The 20,161-nt window shown below is 40.6% G+C and overlaps 1 protein-coding gene across 1 annotated transcript; it reads left to right on the forward strand.

Annotated features, from left to right (window-relative positions):
- The first annotated feature begins 2,881 nt into the window (after window positions 1–2,881).
- LOC134874782 (zinc fingers and homeoboxes protein 1-like) lies at window positions 2,882–19,370 on the forward strand. Its single transcript, XM_063898971.1, has 8 exons — window positions 2,882–3,230; window positions 4,694–5,163; window positions 5,982–6,599; window positions 7,477–7,603; window positions 7,775–8,956; window positions 9,530–9,661; window positions 11,150–11,640; window positions 16,237–19,370. Exons 2-7 carry the CDS (start codon window positions 4,817–4,819, stop codon window positions 11,630–11,632), a joined length of 2,889 nt encoding a protein of 962 aa, XP_063755041.1. The 5' UTR covers window positions 2,882–3,230; window positions 4,694–4,816; the 3' UTR covers window positions 11,633–11,640; window positions 16,237–19,370.
- Window positions 19,371–20,161: the final 791 nt, after the last annotated feature.

Here is a 20,161-nt window from a genome sequence, read left to right on the forward strand (position 1 = left end):
GAGGTTTGATTGCACTCAGCATCCTCTGGCTTTCATTTGCTGCTCCCTAATGACCTTCCTTCATTCCTTCTCTCTCCAGCCTAACTTCCTTCTACTCTCACTCCTCCTTGCAGCCTGTAAGAAAAAAAAACGTTCGAAAAAAAAGTGGAGTACTGGCGTCATTAAAAAAAACTGGAAGAAGAAGAAGCCTCCACTTCCTCTGAGTCTTCACCATCTCAGCAGATCCGATCCGAAATTTGATCAAGTTTGTGTTTTTATTTAACAAACAATTTCAGGTAAAGGATCATTCACTTCAATTCATATTTAAAAGTAAATTCACAGGTTCATTTTTATGCAACACGCCACTCATAAAATCTCCACCCCCCTCAGTTCTCTTTCGTTGAGCTCAATTTTCCATTCGTTTCAGGGGGAGAAAAATCTGGAATGGCCTTTCAACCGTCACAAAAGACTGTTCCTCGCTGCAAAAAACCCCCTAAAAAAATCATTTTAGTGCTTTATAATGTCTGGTTTTTATTTTAAATTGTAAGTATAGTTTGTTGTTCTCAAAGTTTGCCCTTGTTTTTGATTGTCAGCAATCGTTTGTATACTGATCTTGTGTTATAAAGTCACACAGAGGGGACATTTACATTCTGCATTTGATCCATCCTAGTGTTCGGAGCAGTGGGCTGCCATATGTACGGGCACCCAGGGAGCAGTGTCTTGGTCAGGGACACCTATAGCACTTTGTCTTTCAGGGACTTGGTTCCCAAGCCAAGTCCCTATGGACTACGCCACCACCGCCGCAGCATAGGTCTGTAAGACGTCTTGGGCAGTGTGAGTGCTCGCTCTACTAACTGCTCATGGCTGGGCTCATATTGCTGCAGTTTCAATAATAAAACTGTGTGTAAATCTGAGTGAAAGGATGCTTCTGCAACAAACTTCAACAGGCTGAAGCTTCAGAATTCTGGGCCTCGAGCCGAGCAGAATGACACTGAGCTGGGAACACTACCCTTTCTCTGACAGTAATCTGTTCCTTTTTCTTACTTTACAGGCCCTTTAGCTGACTTTATGAAAGGCAACTAATATACATGTCAATACCATAGACATACCTATTGGATGGGGTTACGTTTACTTCCAAAGGATACTTTGACATGTTGACTGCAGTGGCTGGTAACCTTTTGATTGCTAGAATCTAAAACCGCTCTTTAAATGGATTGACGTATTCAGTCTACATCAGGGTTAATGAATGTATGTACTTGATGGACCTTAAGCACGTAAAAGCGGTTGCCAATCTTTTTTCCTTATCATTTTGATCTTCTATTGAGTAAAAAAAGTAGAAGTACTGGAGTGTAGGAATATTCTGTCACAGTAAAAGTCATGCATTCTAAATGTTCCTCCAGTGAAAGTAGAAAGTACTCTCATCTAAATGTACTTAAAGTAGCGACAGTAAAAGTAGTCATTGTTTGATTGGTCCATTTCAGAATAATATCTCTGATATGTTTTATAATTATTGATCATTGAGGTGTTCTCAGAGCTGGTAAAGGTGCAGCTAGTTTTAATGGCTTTATATACTACAGGGTAGCTGCTGAATTTACTCCAGGTGAATTACAGTCTGATTTAAGGGTTGGTTCTATTTACCATCACTAATCCAGATCTGTAAAGTCACTAAAGGTATTACATAAATGTAGGTAAGTAAAAGTTCACAAATTACCTCTGAATTATAATAGAGTAGAACAAAAGTACAAAGTAGCATAACATGGAAATACTCAAGTGAAGTACCTCACATTTGTAAATCTACTTCCCACCTCTGACCCTAAAAATATAAAAGTGAAATATTATTGTACTTTTGCTGTACTGTGACATGCTGTACCTTCTGCTTACATTAATGCAACATATTACATGTCTATAATAATAGTTTGTTTGATATATTAAATGTAAAGCTCTGATAACACTAATGTATTTTTACTTTGCGTTATAACTTGTAACCGAGTATTTTGAATTTGTAGAACAGGTAACTTTAATCAAGTAAAATATCTGAGTGCTTTTCCCGCCTCTGTAAGTATTAAAGAAGGCTCCGGAGTGTTTGGTACAGTGTGTGACTGTAACTTCTTGCATAACTTGTTCAGTACAAGGTGAATCGGTCTGCTGTTTCAGAGTGATAGGAAAGAACAGGGCTGGAACAGACTCCTGACGTCTGTCTATGACGCAATCACGTACAAATACATGTCAAACTAACGTCGCTACACCAGCAGCCGTTTCCGCTTTATATGGCGACCTTCAAAGTAAATGATATCATTTACGAAATGTTTCAGTAACAAAATGGAAATACTAATAATCCATACATAATGTCCACATACAGACACAGCATGGGGTTTTAGTAAAACAATATTTAAATCGTATGTTTAATATATTTTATTTTGAAGTTTATAAATGAAAATATTTTAAATATATACATATTTAAATATTGGTATAATTAAAGCGGTTTGTATTTTGTTAAATTGCATTGAAGTGAAATTCATTACAAGCTTAATAAGTTATTGAACTTCTGTATTTGTAGAGACATACTTTAATTTGTTTTCGTCGGAGGCACGTTGTTGAGGTGGTTTCGTCTCCTTTGGCACTAGTTACTTTAAAATTCACTTAATAACTCACATTATGAATTAAATATGTATGCCTTGTCATCAAATACTTTCTTAAAATACAAATTCAAACATAAACAAACAAACAAAACAAATAAATAAATAAACAAATCTACCTTGCAGCCTTTCAAGTTGCAACAAACTCCACATGAACACATTAATTCATCAATAATATGTTATGTTTTTACTTCATTTGGGCTTTTATTTATTTGGAGCTTTTATTTTGAAAAGTTCAATCCGGATGCATTTCTTTGCCGTTGCTTGCTTGTAGCGGCGGTATGAAAAATGACCATCGTCAGATTCGGTGAACTATCGGAGCCTTTTTTATTAAACTGTCTTTTTTATTAACGAAGCTACAGGGAAACAATGCAAGCCGCAGCGGCACTAGCCTGCTAGCTGGAACTGGAGCTAACAGGTGGTAGTTTAGCTTGTTAACTGGCCGTTTGAGTGGCTCCGTGTCCCGGGCTGAAGCAGATGGGCTCCTCGGTGTATTTGGGTAAAAGGCGGAAGACTGCGCATCAACACACCGAACCAGGGATGCTACAGAGCTACAGCCGCTAGCCAGCTACACGTTTGTTGCAAGATGCGGGTAAACGGCTGCCGTTTCAATAGGTAAACACACACGGGGCTGACAGCAGACTGTTATCCGTGCACGGGTACACACGCCTCACATCCGCTGCCACTTGTGGAGAGACCCGTTAAACATAACTAGCTAGCTACCGTTAGCTACGCTGCTGCTATTGCTGCTGTCTTCCTCTTGTTTATTTCTAACACAGCAAGCTAGCTTAGAAGATACAGGGTATTGTGACTGCTTTAGACTGTACTGGTTAGTGTGTGTGTGTGTGTGTGTGTGTGTGTGTGTGTGTGTGTGTGTGTGTGTGTGTGTGTGTGTGTGTGTGTGTGTGTGTGTGTGTGTGTGTGTGTGTGTGTCAGGAAGTGCGTTTGCTGCTGTAGCCTCAGAGTTTGATAAACAGCAGTTTGTTTCAGGATTCAGGACTATCTTCCACAACTGCAGCAACATTACCTCTGTCATCTTAGCAATTCATCTCAGTTGGACAGATTTGTGAGAATTATACTAATCACGTGCAATTTACACAACTCATAGCAGTTTTTTTTATTGTTAAATATTGATCTGGTCGAGCCCGATTATACTTACTTATACAAGTTGCAAGAGGTTTGTTTAAATGGGTGTCCAAACTTTTTTCACTGAGGGCCCCATACAGAAAAACACGGGAAGGGCTGGGTCACTCACTAGAATAGAGGTGAGTTAAATTGCCTTAAAGATTAAGTTAGCAAAATCAATCAAATGTAGGTAAATTATGGTTGATACTTGAATATGCTCTAAGAAAAACAACTGGCTACATCAGAGCTTTCCGTAGGGTTTCCTTTATTTTGTTGGCAGCTTATTCCTAAAATAGAAGCCTCAGAGTGCTTATAATAATGGGAAATATTAAGGGTATATTTCCAGCTTGTCATGCATAAGTTATTGGGCTTTTTGTCCTCAACTAAGATTAGTTATAAAATGTTTTTAACTTTAAACGACGGAATTTATGTGGCTCGTAACACATGACTACTACTCTGATATATATGTTTATCTATATATTTAAGAAGTACAAGACAAGTATCATGTGTAGCTCATATTCCATTATACTTTTTTAATTTGCAAAGGGCGAAATTAAGAAGGACCACGGGCCGCATTTGGCCCCTGGGACGTAGTTTGGACACCCCTAAAGTGATAAGATGACTTTTATGTTTCCATAACTAGGAAATTAAACTACGCTCAGAAACGGACGAAGTGGTTGAAAATACCAGAGATAATCTATAACATTAAAGAGATCTCAGATTGTTAAATGCTCTTACCTAAAAATCTGATTCTATTTAAAAAACTTTATGTGATTTTAGTTCAGGTGTGTCATTTATGTCGCTATTTATTCAACAACAATGTCTGATTTGCACCTGAACACTCCAAACAAGTTAAGAGAGGTTGGCAGGATTTGCAGAACTGTTCCAAACATTAAATAGTAATGTATGTTTTCTGTGCGCTGCTCTCACACACGTTCATTTCTTGTATTCAGGAATTGAAGATAAAGGAACAACTTTTCGACTGTCAACGTCCCACTTTATTGACCCACAGCAGGTGGCCTTGAACTGAGACAGCTTGAACACGAAGCCGCACACAGCGCTCTCCGATCGTCAGGATGGCAAGCAGGCGGAAATCCACCACCCCCTGCATGGTGCCCCCTCGAGAAGCCGTTGACTCTGACCAGGACATGGAGGACGTCCCGGAAGCAGCTGACACAGAGGACAGTAACGGCATGACCCCCATCTCCTCCGACCCCCCCACTCTGCAGGACGAGTGGACTGAGGACGCAGCGTCTGACCACTACCAGGACCTGAACATGGCGGAAGGGGGCTACGAATGCAAATACTGCAGCTTCCAGACGTCGGAGCTCAACCTGTTCACCATGCACGTGGACACGGAGCATCCCGATGTCGTCATCAACACCTCGTATGTCTGCATGGAGTGTGACTACCACACCAAGAGGTAGAATACCACAAAAATGCATTGGATTTGATTTCAGATGCTTAAATAGTCACTTTAAAGGCGAGAAAGCATACAAACAGATTTACACAAAGACAATTCACTCAAAAGATATTCCAATATGCAATGATGGCAGCAGCTTAAAGTGACATCACTATGTAACACTTGTGGTGCTATTGGCTAGTGCTGAAACGCATTGTACGTGATAGGGTCGGAAATCTCTGGTTGAACAATCAAACTCGAGCCATCTAGCTAACCACTCAGAGCAGGCTGGGCTCTGTTTTCAGACAGAGGGTGAAAAGAGGTGCTGCAGCACAGGCAGTATGAGAAAAATAAAGAGCTTTAGATCATTAAAACATGGAGACATTACTAAATACAAAGATGAACCTGAAAATGAGCAGGGTATTTTCTTACAGTAGTCATTCCTGGTCTTTTTAATTAAAACAAATACAATGTCAAAATACTTTCAGTAAAATAAGGAAAAAACTTGAATGAGTTCAGTATGCATAGCAATATTCAAATGATATCTGTCATTTCAGCAATTCTCCATCGCTCATTAAACATAGTTCCCTAGGGTCTGTAGGTTTAGGTAATTATAATAACACTATAGAATATAATTTCTTCAAAATTGTATTCACTTTATTTTGTCTGAAAATGAATAAAATTCCTAATAGGAGCGATTGTTGGTTGAATTTTAACAGAACAATAAAACTTTATAGGGACCACTTTCCATAAGTCTTACAGATATGTGATCACTTGTCCCGTGAGCAAGTAATCCTATGTCTCTGCACGAGGTACTGACCCACATTTGTCCCCTCCAGTTATGACACACTGCTGGCCCACAACGCCCGCCTCCATCCGGGCGAGGAAAACTTCACGAGGACGATGGTGAAGCGAAACAACGAGACGGTGATCCAGCAGACGGTCAATGACCTCACCTTCGACGGCAGCTTCGTCAAGGTGGAGGACGGTGAGGCGGAGGAGACGTCACGCAGCAGTATCGCCCTCAGCAAGACGCCCATCATGAGGATCAAGAGCAGGCCGGAGCCCAAGAAGTTCAGCGCCGCGCACAAAATGACTTACGAGGACGTCATCAAGGTGGAGAGCGATGACGAGGATGACGAGAACAAGGAGCCGCCCACGCTGTCCCCCGCCCCCATGACCATTGCCCCACGCCTCGTCCCTGTCTCCGCGCCGGTGCAGGTCCACGCAGTCCCGCAGAACATTGTGGTCAACAGCTCCAATGTGCTGCAGATCAAAGGAGGCTCTGGGGGCGGGGGCCTGCTCCCTCCCGGGACGCTGGCTCAGGTTCTGTCCGCCCTGCAGAACCAGCAGAACTGCAGCCAGACCCAGACCCAGCTGCTCATCCCCATCAGCAGCATCCCCACCTACAACACCGCCATGGACAACAACGTCCTGCTTGTCAGCGCCTACAACAGGTGATGCTTTATTTCACCACAGGAAGCCAGTAACAATTGTCATAAGAGAGTCATAGCATTTTATATGAGAAAGTCATGGTCTAATATGTAGTAAAGAAAGTTGAAGTATAGTATGTCGTATAGAAGTCCTGGTATAATATTTCATAAATAATGTAATTAAATCAGCTTTCTTTTTATTGTCCCACATGGGGGACATTTCATTGTTACCTAGATAGAAACAAAGAAAATAGAACACTATTAAATAAAAAGGCATTTACATGGTATTTGAAATAAAAATGATTACAACACCAATAAAGTATTTCGTAATAAAAAGAGAAAGGGTATCTTTTGTAATAAAACTCTAATGCTAAGATGTAAAAAAAGTCAGAATGTATTATTTCCTAGAAAAGTCGTACTATATTATGATAAATAACTAAAGAAATAATATTAATAATTAATTAAAAAATCATAGTATTTCTTAGAAAATGTCCTAGCATATTATTGCTATTGTAAATGAAAATGCCTCCATATTAAATAATAAGTCTTCAATAAAGTCACAATAATATTTCATAAAGACTTTATTTATAGAAGTTTCATTAAAAAAAGAAGTATAGACAGTCATGTAAAAATGTGTATAAATGTAATGGTATTTCTTTAAAAACGTCACAGTATAGAATAGATAGGCGAAACTTCTGCCAAACGAAATGATTTTATTTGACTTTAAAGACCCACAAATATATTTTTCAGTTGGGTTATATGAATGAATGAATAAAAACACCAAGTCGCAGCGATGTCATTCATTTAGCTTATGGTTGTAAGGTTTCGTTGTTTCCTCACCTTCTTCCACAGCTCAGTTTGTAGAAAACACACTGATCCAACTCTGATCTGTGTGTGGTAGGTTTCCGTATCCCTCGGTGTCAGAGATCATGGGCCTGTCTTCACAGACCAAGTTCAGCGAGGAGCAGATCAAGGTGTGGTTCTCCGCTCAGAGGCTAAAGCACGGAGTCAGCTGGACGCCGGAGGAGGTGGGTGCCCATTTCATTCTGAATGCACTTTTGAAGTTAATTTACGGGCACTTTATTTCAAAATAGATCCTGATTTAGACGTATTTTATATTTTGCTAGCCAGCTCTTCTTTCTTTCCATTAAGAGACACTTTGAAAACGTACTCCTCCTCTTGGTTCCTTCTCTCTACAGGTGGAGGAGGCGAGGAGGAAGAAGTTTAACGGCACAGTGCAGAGCGTCCCTCAGACCATCACCGTCATCCCGGCCAACCTGGCTGCAGCCACCAACGGCCTGCAGTCCATCTTCCAGACCTGCCAGATCGTGGGCCAGCCGGGTCTCGTCCTCACTCAGGTGTCCGGTAACGGCAGCACCATGCCGGTCGCATCTCCCATCACCCTGACAGTCGCGGGCGTCCCCGGCAACCAGCCCAAAGCGGCCGAACCCTCGACATCAGAATCAAAGACGGAGATGGCGGCCGGCGGGGCACACAGTTCGGAAGCAGGGACGGCCAAACCCAAGAAGTCCAAGGAGCAGCTGGCGGAGCTGAAGGCCAGCTATGGCAGGAGGCAGTTCGCCACGGAGGCGGAGATATCCCGGCTCATGCAGGTTACCAAACTGTCCAAACGAGCAATAAAGAAGTGGTTCAGCGACACACGCTACAACCAGAGGAACTCTAAGGATCACCAAGGCGTGCTGCTGGGTGAAACCCCGCCCACCAGAGCGCCAGCACCAGGGGTACGAACAGGAAGGAACAACAGCGGCAGCCAAAACGATAGCAACGCCAGCGACCACAACACCACCATCGTCATCGACTCCAGCGACGACGCCAGCGATTGCTCACCGACTTCCGCCAACACCCTGTCAGGATCCACCAGAGACCCGCGGGTCAAATTCCGCCACGCCTTCCCCGACTTCACGCCACAGAAGTTTAAGGAAAAGACTCAGGAGCAGCTGCAGATCCTGGAGGCCAGCTTCCAGAAATCAGACACGCCCTCAGACGAGGAGCTGAGCCGGCTGCGCGCCGAGACGAAGCTGACGCGTCGCGAGGTGGACGCTTGGTTCACAGAGAGACGGAAAATGCCTTCGAAGGAGGACGAGGAGGACAGCGAGAAAGCCGCCGTTCCTTCGTCCTCGGCTCTTGAGCGGCAGACCACGCCCCCCTCCGCAAGGAAGACCGTGAAGAAGACGCCAGAGCAGCTCCACATCCTGAAGAAGGCCTTCGTCCGCACACAGTGGCCCACGCCCGAGGAGTACGACCAGATGGCTGAGGACAGCGGCCTGCCCAGAACGTACATCGTCAACTGGTTCGGCGACACGCGCTACGCCTGCAAGAACAGCAATCTGAAGTGGTACTACCTCTATCAGAGCGGGAAGGTCAGTCCTCAGAATAGCAAGGTTTATCTTTTTAATATTTGGGATTAGAGTAAAAGTTATTTTAGAAAAGCATTCTACAGATGCACAATAGGGACTTCTTTCACCCAAAATTGGTAATAACCTGCTACTCAGAAACCGTGAAGATAGGAATAATTTAGTTTTTTCACAAGAAGTTTATAATCTGTAGTTTATGCACTTCTGGGAGTAAGGAAGGCTGATATATGTTGAGCAAAGATGGATGATACAATATTCTAAAGGCCAGACGATACCAACGCACTAACATTATGAATGTTAACACAACTTCTTCCTGTTTCTCTTTCTTTTCCTTTTGTCTTATATCCAAAGCAACGTTAAGCTTCTAATTTGCCCTTCTGACTGTTAAGTCGTTGTTGCTTTGATTTTTTTGCTGCTTTTATTTCATTTTTGGATGATCACGTAATTAGTATTTCCCATAATCAGCATATCATTTATTGTGCATCCCTAGAGTTGCTTTAGTAATACTTGTACTTCTGTACAGCTCTGTGGCATGCAGTTACTTGTCCTGTTTAAAGGAGTGTATGTGATGTGTTCCAGGTGGACGAGGCGCTGAACGGTGAAGCCAAGAGCCAAAAGAAATCCAGGAAGCGTTTCCGAGGTTGGTCCAGGAGGACGCGGCGGCCGTACCCCTGCAAGCGCTCGCCACAGGGGGGCGCCACCACTATCAAGGTCTGCGTTTACGCTTTATTATGTGTATCTGGCTCATGCAGTATGATAGAGCTGTCCTGCAATACATCCTTGTGATGGAAACTTCTGGAGCAATGTTAACCCTCTGAGACCCACATTAGGGCATTTCCAGTTTTTTATCATTTGTTTTTTTTGCCTTGTACATTATATTTTTACAGTATAATCAAGTTTTACACATCCCAGAAATCAGCACATCCTCAGGTAATGTTATATGTCACTCTTTAAAGACTTCTAAACACTATAATAGAGGATATTTGGCCATAAAACAAAACAATGAATTTTTGAACTTTTAACTTATTTGATTAAAACAGAACTGCAAACCAGAATATTGTAAAAACATTCAACCCAGAAAGTTGCACACATGTGTTGGGATTGTGCCAGAAGTGATTAGAAGCTTCTAACTTCTTCTGTACATGAGTAAGGCACATTCTCATGAACAGTGTCAATGGGCGTTTTGATTTATTTATGTCTAAACGAGAATATAGGGATTAAACATAGAGAAAACGATAGCAAAGCGCCAGGAAAAAGGTTACACTATCCCCATTTTTTCAAACTTTACGCATCCGTTTTACCAACGCAAGTAAACGGCTCACAATGACACACTTAATAACGTTGTTTAGTGCTGTTTCTGTAGTTCAAACTGCGGAGAAGTTATGACGCTTTGAAGACGATATGATATTTGGTTCTCAGAGGGTTAACGGCCGGAGAACTGACAAGACATTTGCTGCAGCCACCAGGTGACACAGAGGTTGCCTGACCAATTCTGAAGAACTCTACTACAATACAAGGTTTTAACCAGTTCAGAGTGTATAATCAACATTCCTCATCAGCGAGACCAGACAAATATGGACCCTGAATCTAACTAGAGCTGTCGTCCATGGAAAGAATGTGCGCCAGGGGACCTACGTTCCAGATAAGAAGGGCTTCTAGACGTCCCTGAAAAGTAAACTATCTCAGGTCAGCTTGTGCTCGGTCATAGACTGGCATAGACAAAGCGCCCAAGCTGCCCCTCCTTAAGGGAGATTACAGAAACCCCAAGGCCGAAGACCTATGCCATGGGAATAGAGACAGAGGAAGGAGAAAAGGATGAACTAGGTCAAAGGCTAAACACCTACGCAAAATATTCCCTAACAATCGTGACCATAGGAAGGGTTAAATGTGAGGGGTTTGTTGAATCTGTTTTATGGACACAATATCTGAAACACCATGTGAAACTAAGAAACTGAGATTATTTACACTTTTTTTTTTGACAGAATCCTTTATCAGAATAAGAGCAGGCCTCTCAATGTCCAAATTGACCAATAACAATGGAGTATTCTACTCGTGTAATAAAAGCAACCACGTCTCTGACGGTCAATACTGTATCACATGACCCTACACCCATCGTCTCATGTAGTTCCTAATGACTGTGTTAAGTATATATTATATGGTTATATAATTATTGCGGTGTGTCCTGTGTCCGTCCTGCAGGTGAAGTCCGGGAAGTCGTTCCTGAAGGACTACTACCTCAAACACCGAGCCCTGAGCGAGAAGGATCTGGACGACCTGGTGACCAAGTCCAGCATGAGCTACGAGCAGGTGAGGGACTGGTTCTCTGACACCATCAAGAGGGCGGAGGAGGGCAAGGAGCCGTTCAGCGACGAGGAGGCCGAAAGGGAGGAGGAAGACGAGGAGGACGAGGAGGAAGAAGAAGAGGAGGACGACGACGAGGAGGATGAGGAGGCGGCAGCAGCAGAGCATGCAGACGGGGAAGAAGAGATGGAAGTGAAGGAGCAAGGAGAGGAGGGCACTGACGACGACTGCAACGAGGAGGAGGAGGAGGAGGAAGAAGAAGAAGAAGAGGAGGAGGTGAAAGAGGAGGAAGCAGAGGAGGTGGAAGAAGAGGAGGAAGCAGTTGCAGAGGAATCTGAAGGGGTCAGCCAATCACAGCCTCAGGCAGAGGAGCAGACATGAGCAGAGAGGTGCGTTTGATTTTTGTCTCGCATCGTTATCCTTATCCTCACCGCTTTGTGAAAGTTAGCTTTAGTTTAATATAGACTCTGACCAAGGATTGTAAACAAACCTCACGTGTAACAATAATCAGAACACAATGAGGTTTTTTAAAAACACTACATTATGACTCTTTTAAAACATTTTTCAAGACTTGTTTTATGACTTTTCATGGTTTGATACATGGGCAAATTACACTTTAACGACTTCACTGTCTGCATATTCCAATAATATCAAACACGCTCTAGGCCACTAATGATACCTAGAACCAAGATCTTTTGTTAAAAAAAATGACAATCATGCAAACATATTTGTTGACTTCCAGGATGATAAGAGTATTAAACACTTGAAAGGTTCTTCTTTACTGTACATCTGAAACTAATAAAAATAGCATGATTGATTTGTGAAATAACTGTATGAAGAAACTAGTCTCATGCATTGCTCAGGTGTGATTTTGTGATTTTGGCCAATTCTTCCACACAAACAGTCTTCAAGTCTTAATGGTTCTGTGGGCGTCTTCTATGAACTCTGATCTTTAGTTCTTTCCATAGATTTTCTATTGGATTCAAGTCAGGTGATTGGCTGGGCCATTCTAGCAGCTTTATTTTCTTTCTCTGAAACCGATTGAGAGTTTCTTTGGCTGTGTGTTTGGGATCACTGTCTTGCTGTAATGTCCACCCTCGTTTCATCTTCATCATCGTGGTAGATGGCAGCAGATTTTTAGCAAGAATGTCTCTGTACATTTTTCCATTCATCCTTCCTTCAATTATATGAAGTGTGCCAGTGCCGTATGCTGAGAAACAGCCCCACACCATGATGTTCCCACCTCCAAACTTCACTGCTGGTATGGTGTTTCTGGGGTGATGTGCAGTGCCATTTGTCCTCCAAACAAGAGTTCAATTTTGGACTCGTCTGACCAGACTATATTCTCCCAGTATTTCACAGGCTTGTCTAAATGTTGTGCAGCAAACTTTAAACGAGCTCCAACATGATGCTTTTTCTTCAGCGATGGAGTCTTGCGTGGTGAGCGTGCACAGGCCATGGGAGTTGAGTGCATTACTTATAGTTTTCTTTGAAACAATTGTACCTGCTGATTCCAGGTCTTTCTGAAGCCCTCAACAAATGGTCCTTGGCTCTTGGACAACTCTTCTGATAATTATTTTCACTCCTCTGTCAGAAATCTTGCGAGGAGCACCTGGTCGTGGCTGATTTATGGTGAAATGAGGTTCTTCTCACTTCCGGATTATGCCCCCAACAGTGCTCACTGGAACATTCAGGAGTTTAGAAATCCTCTTGTAATGCCATCAGTATGTTTTGCAACAGTAAGGTTGCGAAGGTCTTGAGAGAGCTCTTTGCTTTTACCAATCATGAGATCTTTCTTGTGTGACACCTTTTGTAATGAGAGACCTTTTTATAGGCCGTCAGTTGGGACTGAACCAGCTGATATTCATTAGCACTGAGGGGCAGGATTGCTTTCTAATCACTGATAGATTTCAGCGGGTGTCTTGGCTTTCCATGCCTTTTTGCACCTCCCTTTCTTCATGTGTTCAATACTTTTTCCCTGTGTCATTCCATTTTAATACACATAACTTAATTTATGGACATCTATGGTTGGATTTCTTTGCATGTGTGGATTGCATGGGTTGTTACCGACATCTGATGAAGATTTCATGTCAATAGCACCTTTAGAAATATATTTACTGAGAAAAATGGTGACGTGTTCAATACTTATTTTACCCGCTGTATACATTTTTAAACATAAACAGATTCATACTAAGACTTTCCTCAGTGTCGACAATAGGTTGAATATAAATCAGGTTGAGTCTGTCATGATAATTCAAGAAACATTGAACACATTCTTTAAATTTGACGATTTAACAGTTTTATTTGACTTGAGTGTTTACTGAGTTTTGTGGTCAAAGGTCAAGGTTCACCAAACATGTGTTTTGCAATACAGTTTAGAATAGTAGGTTTATTTTGAGCATTTACCAACATTATAAATAACAAGGTAAATCAATTTATTTGTAAAGTACCACTCCCACCTGAGCCGCTGCCGCCATATATACAGTGGGGCAACCACCACCAATTGTGCAAGTTCTCCCATTTAAAAAGATGAGAGAGGCCTGTAATTTTCATCATAGGTACACTTCAACTATGAGAGACAGAAGGGGGGAAACAATCCAGGAAATCACATTGTAGGATTTTTAATTTTTTAATTCATTGGTAAATTCCTCTGTAAAATAAGTATTTGGTCACCTACAAACAAGCAAGATTTCTGGCTCTCACAGACCTGTAAGTTCTTCTTTAAGAGGCTCCTCTGTCCTCCACTCCTTACCTGTATTAATGGCACCTTTTTGAACTCGTTATCAGTATAAAAGACACCTGTCCACAACCTCAAACATTCATACTCCAAACTCCACTATGGCCAAGACCAAAGAGCTGTCAAAGGAGACCAGAGACTAAATTGTAGACCTGCACCAGGCTGGGAAAACTGAATCTGCAATAGGTAAGCAGCTTGGTGTGAAGAAATCAACTGTGGGAGCAATTATTAGAAAATGGAAGACATACAAGACCACTGCTAATCTCCCTCCATCTGGGGCTCCACGCAAGATCTCACCCCGTGGGGTCAAAATGATCACAAGAACGGTGAGCAAAAATCCCAGAACCACACGGGGGGACCTAGTGAATGACCTGCAGAGAGCTGGGACCAAAGTAACAGAGGCTACCATCAGTAACACACTACGCCGCCAGGGACTTAAATCCTGCAGTTCCAGACGTGTCCCCCTGCTTAAGCCAGTACATGTCCAGGCCCGTCTGAAGTTTGCTAGAGGGCATTTGGATGATCCAGAAGAGGATTGGGAGAATGTCATATGGTCAGATGAAACCAAAATAGAACTTTTAGGTAAAAACTCAACTCGTCGTTTTTGGAGGAGAAAGAATGCAGAGTTGCATCCAAAGAACACCATACCTACTGTGAAGCATGGGGGTGGAAACATCATGCTTTGGGGCTGTTTTTCTGCAAAGGGACCAGGACGACTGATCCGTGTAAAGGAAAGAATGAATGGGGCCATGTATCGTGAGATTTTGAGTGAAAACCTCCTTCCATCAGCAAGGGCACTGAAGATGAAGCGTGGCTGGGTCTTTCAGCATGACAATGATCCCAAACACACCGCCAGGGCAACGAAGGAGTGGCTTCGTAAGAAGCATTTCAAGGTCCTGGAGTGGCCTAGCCAGTCTCCAGATCTCAACCCCATAGAAAATCTTTGGAGGGAGTTGAAAGTCTGTGTTGCCCAGCGACAGCCCCAAAACATCACTGCTTTAGAGGAGATCTGCATGGAGGAATGGGCCAAAATACCAGCAACAGTGTGTGGAAACCTTGTGAAGACTTACAGAAAACGTTTGACCTCTGTCATTGCCAACAAAGGGTATATAACAAAGTATTGAGATGAACTTTTGTTATTGACCAAATACTTATTTTCCACAATCATTTGAAATAAATTCATTAAAAATCCTACAATGTGATTTCCTGGATTTTCTTTTCTCATTCTGTCTCTCATAGTTGAGGTGTACCTATGATACAAATTACAGGCCTCTCTCATCTTTTTAAATGGGAGAACTTGCACAATTGGTGGCTGACTAAATACTTTTTTGCCCCACTGTATATTCTCATGGATTTAATTATCATAAGGGTTTTATTTATTTGAATCTATGAAATGACTAACTGCGCATATTTTGAGTGATACGCAGTTGCGATATTGGACAGTACCAAACAAGGATTTTGTATTAAGTCAGTAGAATAATTTTTGACAATCAGATATTTTGCCTTTAACAAATATAAAAAATTAGACAAATGTTGTAATTAGTTGTGCAGCCGCATCAGCAGACTAAACGTTATTATATTGACAAATGTTTCATTAGTCTATTAGTTGCAGGAAAAAGCCAACGTGTTTGTCGGGCAGGAAATTTAAACTGTGGGATCCTTCTGAGCGAGTAGACGAAGTGCCCCACAAGGTGACATGCAAACTCCGCTGGGAAAAAGTTGCCCCTGTATCCACGCTATCGGAACAGAGCTTCTGGAGAACTAGCTTCATGAAAAAACACGGAGCTTATTTATCCCTAACGACGTGTGTTCCTTTCTCAGAATCGGAGGAAAACAGCAGCAGTGAGTCAGGACCTAAGAAAATGATAAATCCAAGCTTTCATTTCACGATGTTGGGCGTAATATGCGGAGGGATTTTTGCCGGTGTTTCCGTTTCCTATGTAGTGTTTATTGGGTGCTTATATTCAGATATGAATTATATGCTGTTATGATAATGTTCTTTATCAGCCTTTGAAACTATGGGAGAAGAAATCAATACATAATATTAATAATCATACACATGACAATTAGTCGACTAATTGCCTGAATTGACGACCTGGTCGACTAGAAAAGTCTTAAGTCGAGGGCAGCCCTAGATCTTATATTATCTGGAACTAGAATAAACACATTTTTTAAGGATTTCACCTTTTGAAAATTAAATAATATTTGACATCATGTCTTGATTTCTGTCTCTTCTTTGAATCTGCAGAACTAGTGTTGCTTCCTCGCACTGTGGAGAGGACATGGAGAGGGAGAACGTGTCAGTGTTTCTCAGCTGGTGGCTCGGGACCTAACCATGGCCGCAGGAGGCTCAGACGGTCACAGCTCGCAGGAGGACGTGCTAACTGAACTCAGAGTTTGTGCCTTGGATTAGAGCTCTGGGTCCTGAAGCAGCTGAGAAGCACTGAGAGGACAGTGCTGATTTACACACAGGAAGAGTTTGTGCTGAGGGACTGTGGGGACCAGCGGAGCGGCAGAACCACCCGAGTAAGTCCTCCCTGCTCCTGTACAAATATCAAGGCTTTTATTTTGGCGAGAATGACAGGGCTTTTATTTTTGTCCTTATTCTTACAAAAGAAGAAATCAATGTTTTTAAAGTAAGAGGTGAGACCTTGCATGGTTTTTCATTATTATAAGATCATTTTTCTCCGAATGATGGACTGTTTTCTCAAGGCCCCAAAAACGTTTTGCTGTTCTGATGAAAAAAGGTTTTTGAAACCATACTGTTTTTTATGTGAATAGACAAATTAGTGCCATTCTGTTTATCATTTGTTGTTCGAATCAAAAGAAATCAGTGCGAGTCTGATTTGAACTTTTTTGTATTTTTTTTAAGTCTGAATGACATATACATATAATGGAAACTTAAGTCCATGATATTATTATTATAATGCTATTCTGAGTTCTTTTGAATATGGGGATGATTTCCATGTTAGCAGGTGTTCGGGTCCATTCAGTTTCAATGACATCATATCATACATATCAGCTCATGAATTTACCTCCAAACACACCTTAAAGAATCCACCTTAAAACCTATTGTTTAACAATTATTTCATACATTTTTGATCAGATTTATGATTCTCTACATAGTGGATTTAAGTTCTCCCAAAATGCAACTTTAACATAGGCTCGTAAACCTTCATAAATACACAAAAATAGGTGTATAATTTAGATGTATAACCGTATTTCAAAATGAAGGAGTCTCAATGATTTAAAGTAATAATCTTATATTTGTTTAAATAAAAACATCCTTTAATCTGAATAACCATCATGGTGGATCAGATATTAATCGTAGACAAATAAATAGAAACGTAAAAAATGTGAATATTTTCTGCATTTTTAAAAATATAATAAATGAACTAATTATGTTAATTAGTATATGTATTTTGACTCTTATGACTTGTTATCTAAAGATTTCCCTCAGGCTCTGACCAATTATTTATTTTTAAAACTTTTTTTATGGACCTTAATTAATCAGGAACATTGGGGAAGGTCAATCATCATTCCAAATAAACAAATGTTGTCCGACAGTCAAAATTCTAACAATGATGAATAAATAAGTGAACTACAAACCTTACACTCAGTGGAAATGATTTTGTATCAATAACCTCTGAAATTAAACAAAATCTTGATTCAAGGTAATAACTTCATTAAACTCATACAGAAAAGAATATGACCCTTACATTTTACATCTCAGACTTTCACTTGTAATAATCATATTCAGATGTACCTTTTTGCGAACTGCTTTCTTTATACACATATCCTATCTACCACCTTTTCCAAGTTCCAGGGTTTTCTGAGACATTGTGGGAAATGTAGGAACAAAAGTAGAAATACAAAAGCCAGTTAGAGATAGACCAAGATAATGAAACAGAGAACAAACAACAAAAGGCAATGAACGAAATAAACAACATGTTTTCAGGTGGATTTTTCTCAGAGCTATACATTAAAGCTCGGAGAACACGGTTTTAAAAGGAAAGGTGGTGGAGATTGTTACAGATTAAACTTAGGTCACCTTTTCCTCATTTTTAACACTTGCCAAATACATTTCTAATTTCTTTTTCCAACAAGCTGATTCAGCGATCGACTCGAAGCGGAGATGAACCCGAACACTGTTTGTGTCTTGTCCAAAAAAGAAAAACAAAAAAAGGCATGTCTGCTCTTCTTCAGGAAACTTCAACTTTACCTCAGTCAGTGAAGCTACTAACTCGGCAAGATTGTGACATTTACACTTCTCTTTTCTATAGAATACTGTATGCATGAATATACGAGTACACGATAATAATTATGTCTCCTTTTAGATGACGTTTCTGTCTTTTTTTTGTCTGCGCCACCAAAGTTTAAATCACTTTAAAAAGAAAAAAGAAGAAGACATAGCTATTGTTTATTGCTCCGATACGGGTGAACTAGCAAAACAATATCCTTCAGGTTTTTCCACGAGAAATAATATTTTAGGGAAGAGAAACCACAAGCACTTGGCTCGGTTCCCCCAGGAACTTTTTAACTTTTCATACGTGGGGTAAACAAATAAAAACTATTCTAATATCTGTCTTTTCTCTGCTCTGTCTTCATGTGTAGGACTGTTAGGATATGCAAACATGAGAACAATCAGCGGAGGTTTCGGGGTTTTATTGATCCTTTTTGAACTCTGTGCGTTACGCCTTTCTGCCATCGCTTTAATAGCCAACTTTTTAGTAGTTAATTTATTTATTATATCTGGACTTTCATGGATATCTTCTTTTTGTCTGCAAGCGAAAAATAAAAAGTGAAAAACAAGTTTGATTCAGTTGCTGGTTTTTGGTTTTATTGAGACCTTCTTTAATCTCTAAAGTGTATTTACTCAATTGCTGGTTATAAGTGCGATTTGGAGTTATTACCATGCACATTTTATCATACTCAAGCTGCTTTTTATTTAGATTTGCTGCTTTTTTATCATAATAAACTAAATATCTTTACCTGTTGGTAAATGTTATCTAACAATTTTAGGGTATTTATGTCTATTTTTCACACTTTTCTGACAAAGAAATAATATCTTACATAGCATATTATGTTTTGTCGTTTTGTCCGACCTAAAGGCTTTCAAATTTAAAAAGAATATTCAAACAAGCCACATTTTACAACCAATTGTCATCACATTTGTTGTCGCTTATTCATTTTGTGTCAAATGTAAAGATCATTTCAGTTTTAAACTATAAAACATCTCAGAAGAGAACTTTACTCTCACAACTGAGGCTTTGCTGGTTTATTATTTGAAATATGTGTGGGGTGGCTGAGGAAGACATTCCTTAGTGTTTTTATGTTTTCATTATTCCAAATATTTTCTTGATAAAGAAATTCAACAGGAAATGCTCTTTACTGAAAAGTCTTTATGTTCAAGAGGCTGAAAACAACTGTCTTTTTTTTCTCAGTCAATCTACAAATGTATTTTTCTTTCCTAAAAGCTAGACCAATAACATCAATATTTTAAAGATTATCTAATCATCTTAGTATACGAATCGTATTGTGTTTTTCCAACAAAAAATCCATCACATAGTACTTTAACCTCCTGCTGATTTAATGCATCATTAAAAAGTATGATTTTATGACATTATATCACAACACAGCAGTCGGTCTGTAATTGTAATATTGGTGCATTTAAACACAGGACCAGAGTACTGTTACTTTGTTGTATATTTTGCACAGCTGGTTGTACTTAGACTTTAATTCAGACTTTTGACATTTAATGTTGTGACCCGTAAGTAAATTGCTAATTAAAAAAAAACCAAATAATGCATTACATCTGATGAATATCTCACATAAAGCATATTGTTTCTTCTTGTAATACACCTGCATGTCGTTTTCTTTTTGCTTCTCCACCTTCCTCTTAATATCTTTCCCCAGAAACCTGAATAATATTCTAAATGTAAACATGTTTCATTCCTCTCTTGCTGTTTGTTCCAGCAGCTTCATTCCTACACCAAGTATGTGTTTTAATCCTCTGTGACCCGCCTCAGTCATCCGAGGTATTCAGCGCCGTCGCCCAGTGTGCCTGGTGAAATGCCATAGAAACCAGCGGCGCCATAGAAACCAGCGGCACCATAGAAACCAGCCCAACCAGTCCAGGAACATACTGTTCTCCTCCACATCAAAACGCTGCA

This window comes from Eleginops maclovinus, chromosome 13 (genome assembly GCF_036324505.1).
Source record: "Eleginops maclovinus isolate JMC-PN-2008 ecotype Puerto Natales chromosome 13, JC_Emac_rtc_rv5, whole genome shotgun sequence".
Classification (NCBI taxonomy): Eukaryota; Metazoa; Chordata; class Actinopteri; order Perciformes; family Eleginopidae; genus Eleginops; species Eleginops maclovinus.

What these genes read in the sequence shown, in the direction of transcription:
- LOC134874782 (XM_063898971.1), top strand. Translation starts at nt 4,817, where the DNA reads ATGGCAAGCAGGCGGAAATCCACCACCCCCTGCATGGTGCCCCCTCGA. An exon ending in TCAGCTGGACGCCGGAGGAG is followed by an intron (nt 7,604 to 7,774) that starts GTGGGTGCCCAT and finishes TTCTCTCTACAG; the next exon opens with GTGGAGGAGGCGAGGAGGAA. An exon ending in GGGGCGCCACCACTATCAAG is followed by an intron (nt 9,662 to 11,149) that starts GTCTGCGTTTAC and finishes TCCGTCCTGCAG; the next exon opens with GTGAAGTCCGGGAAGTCGTT.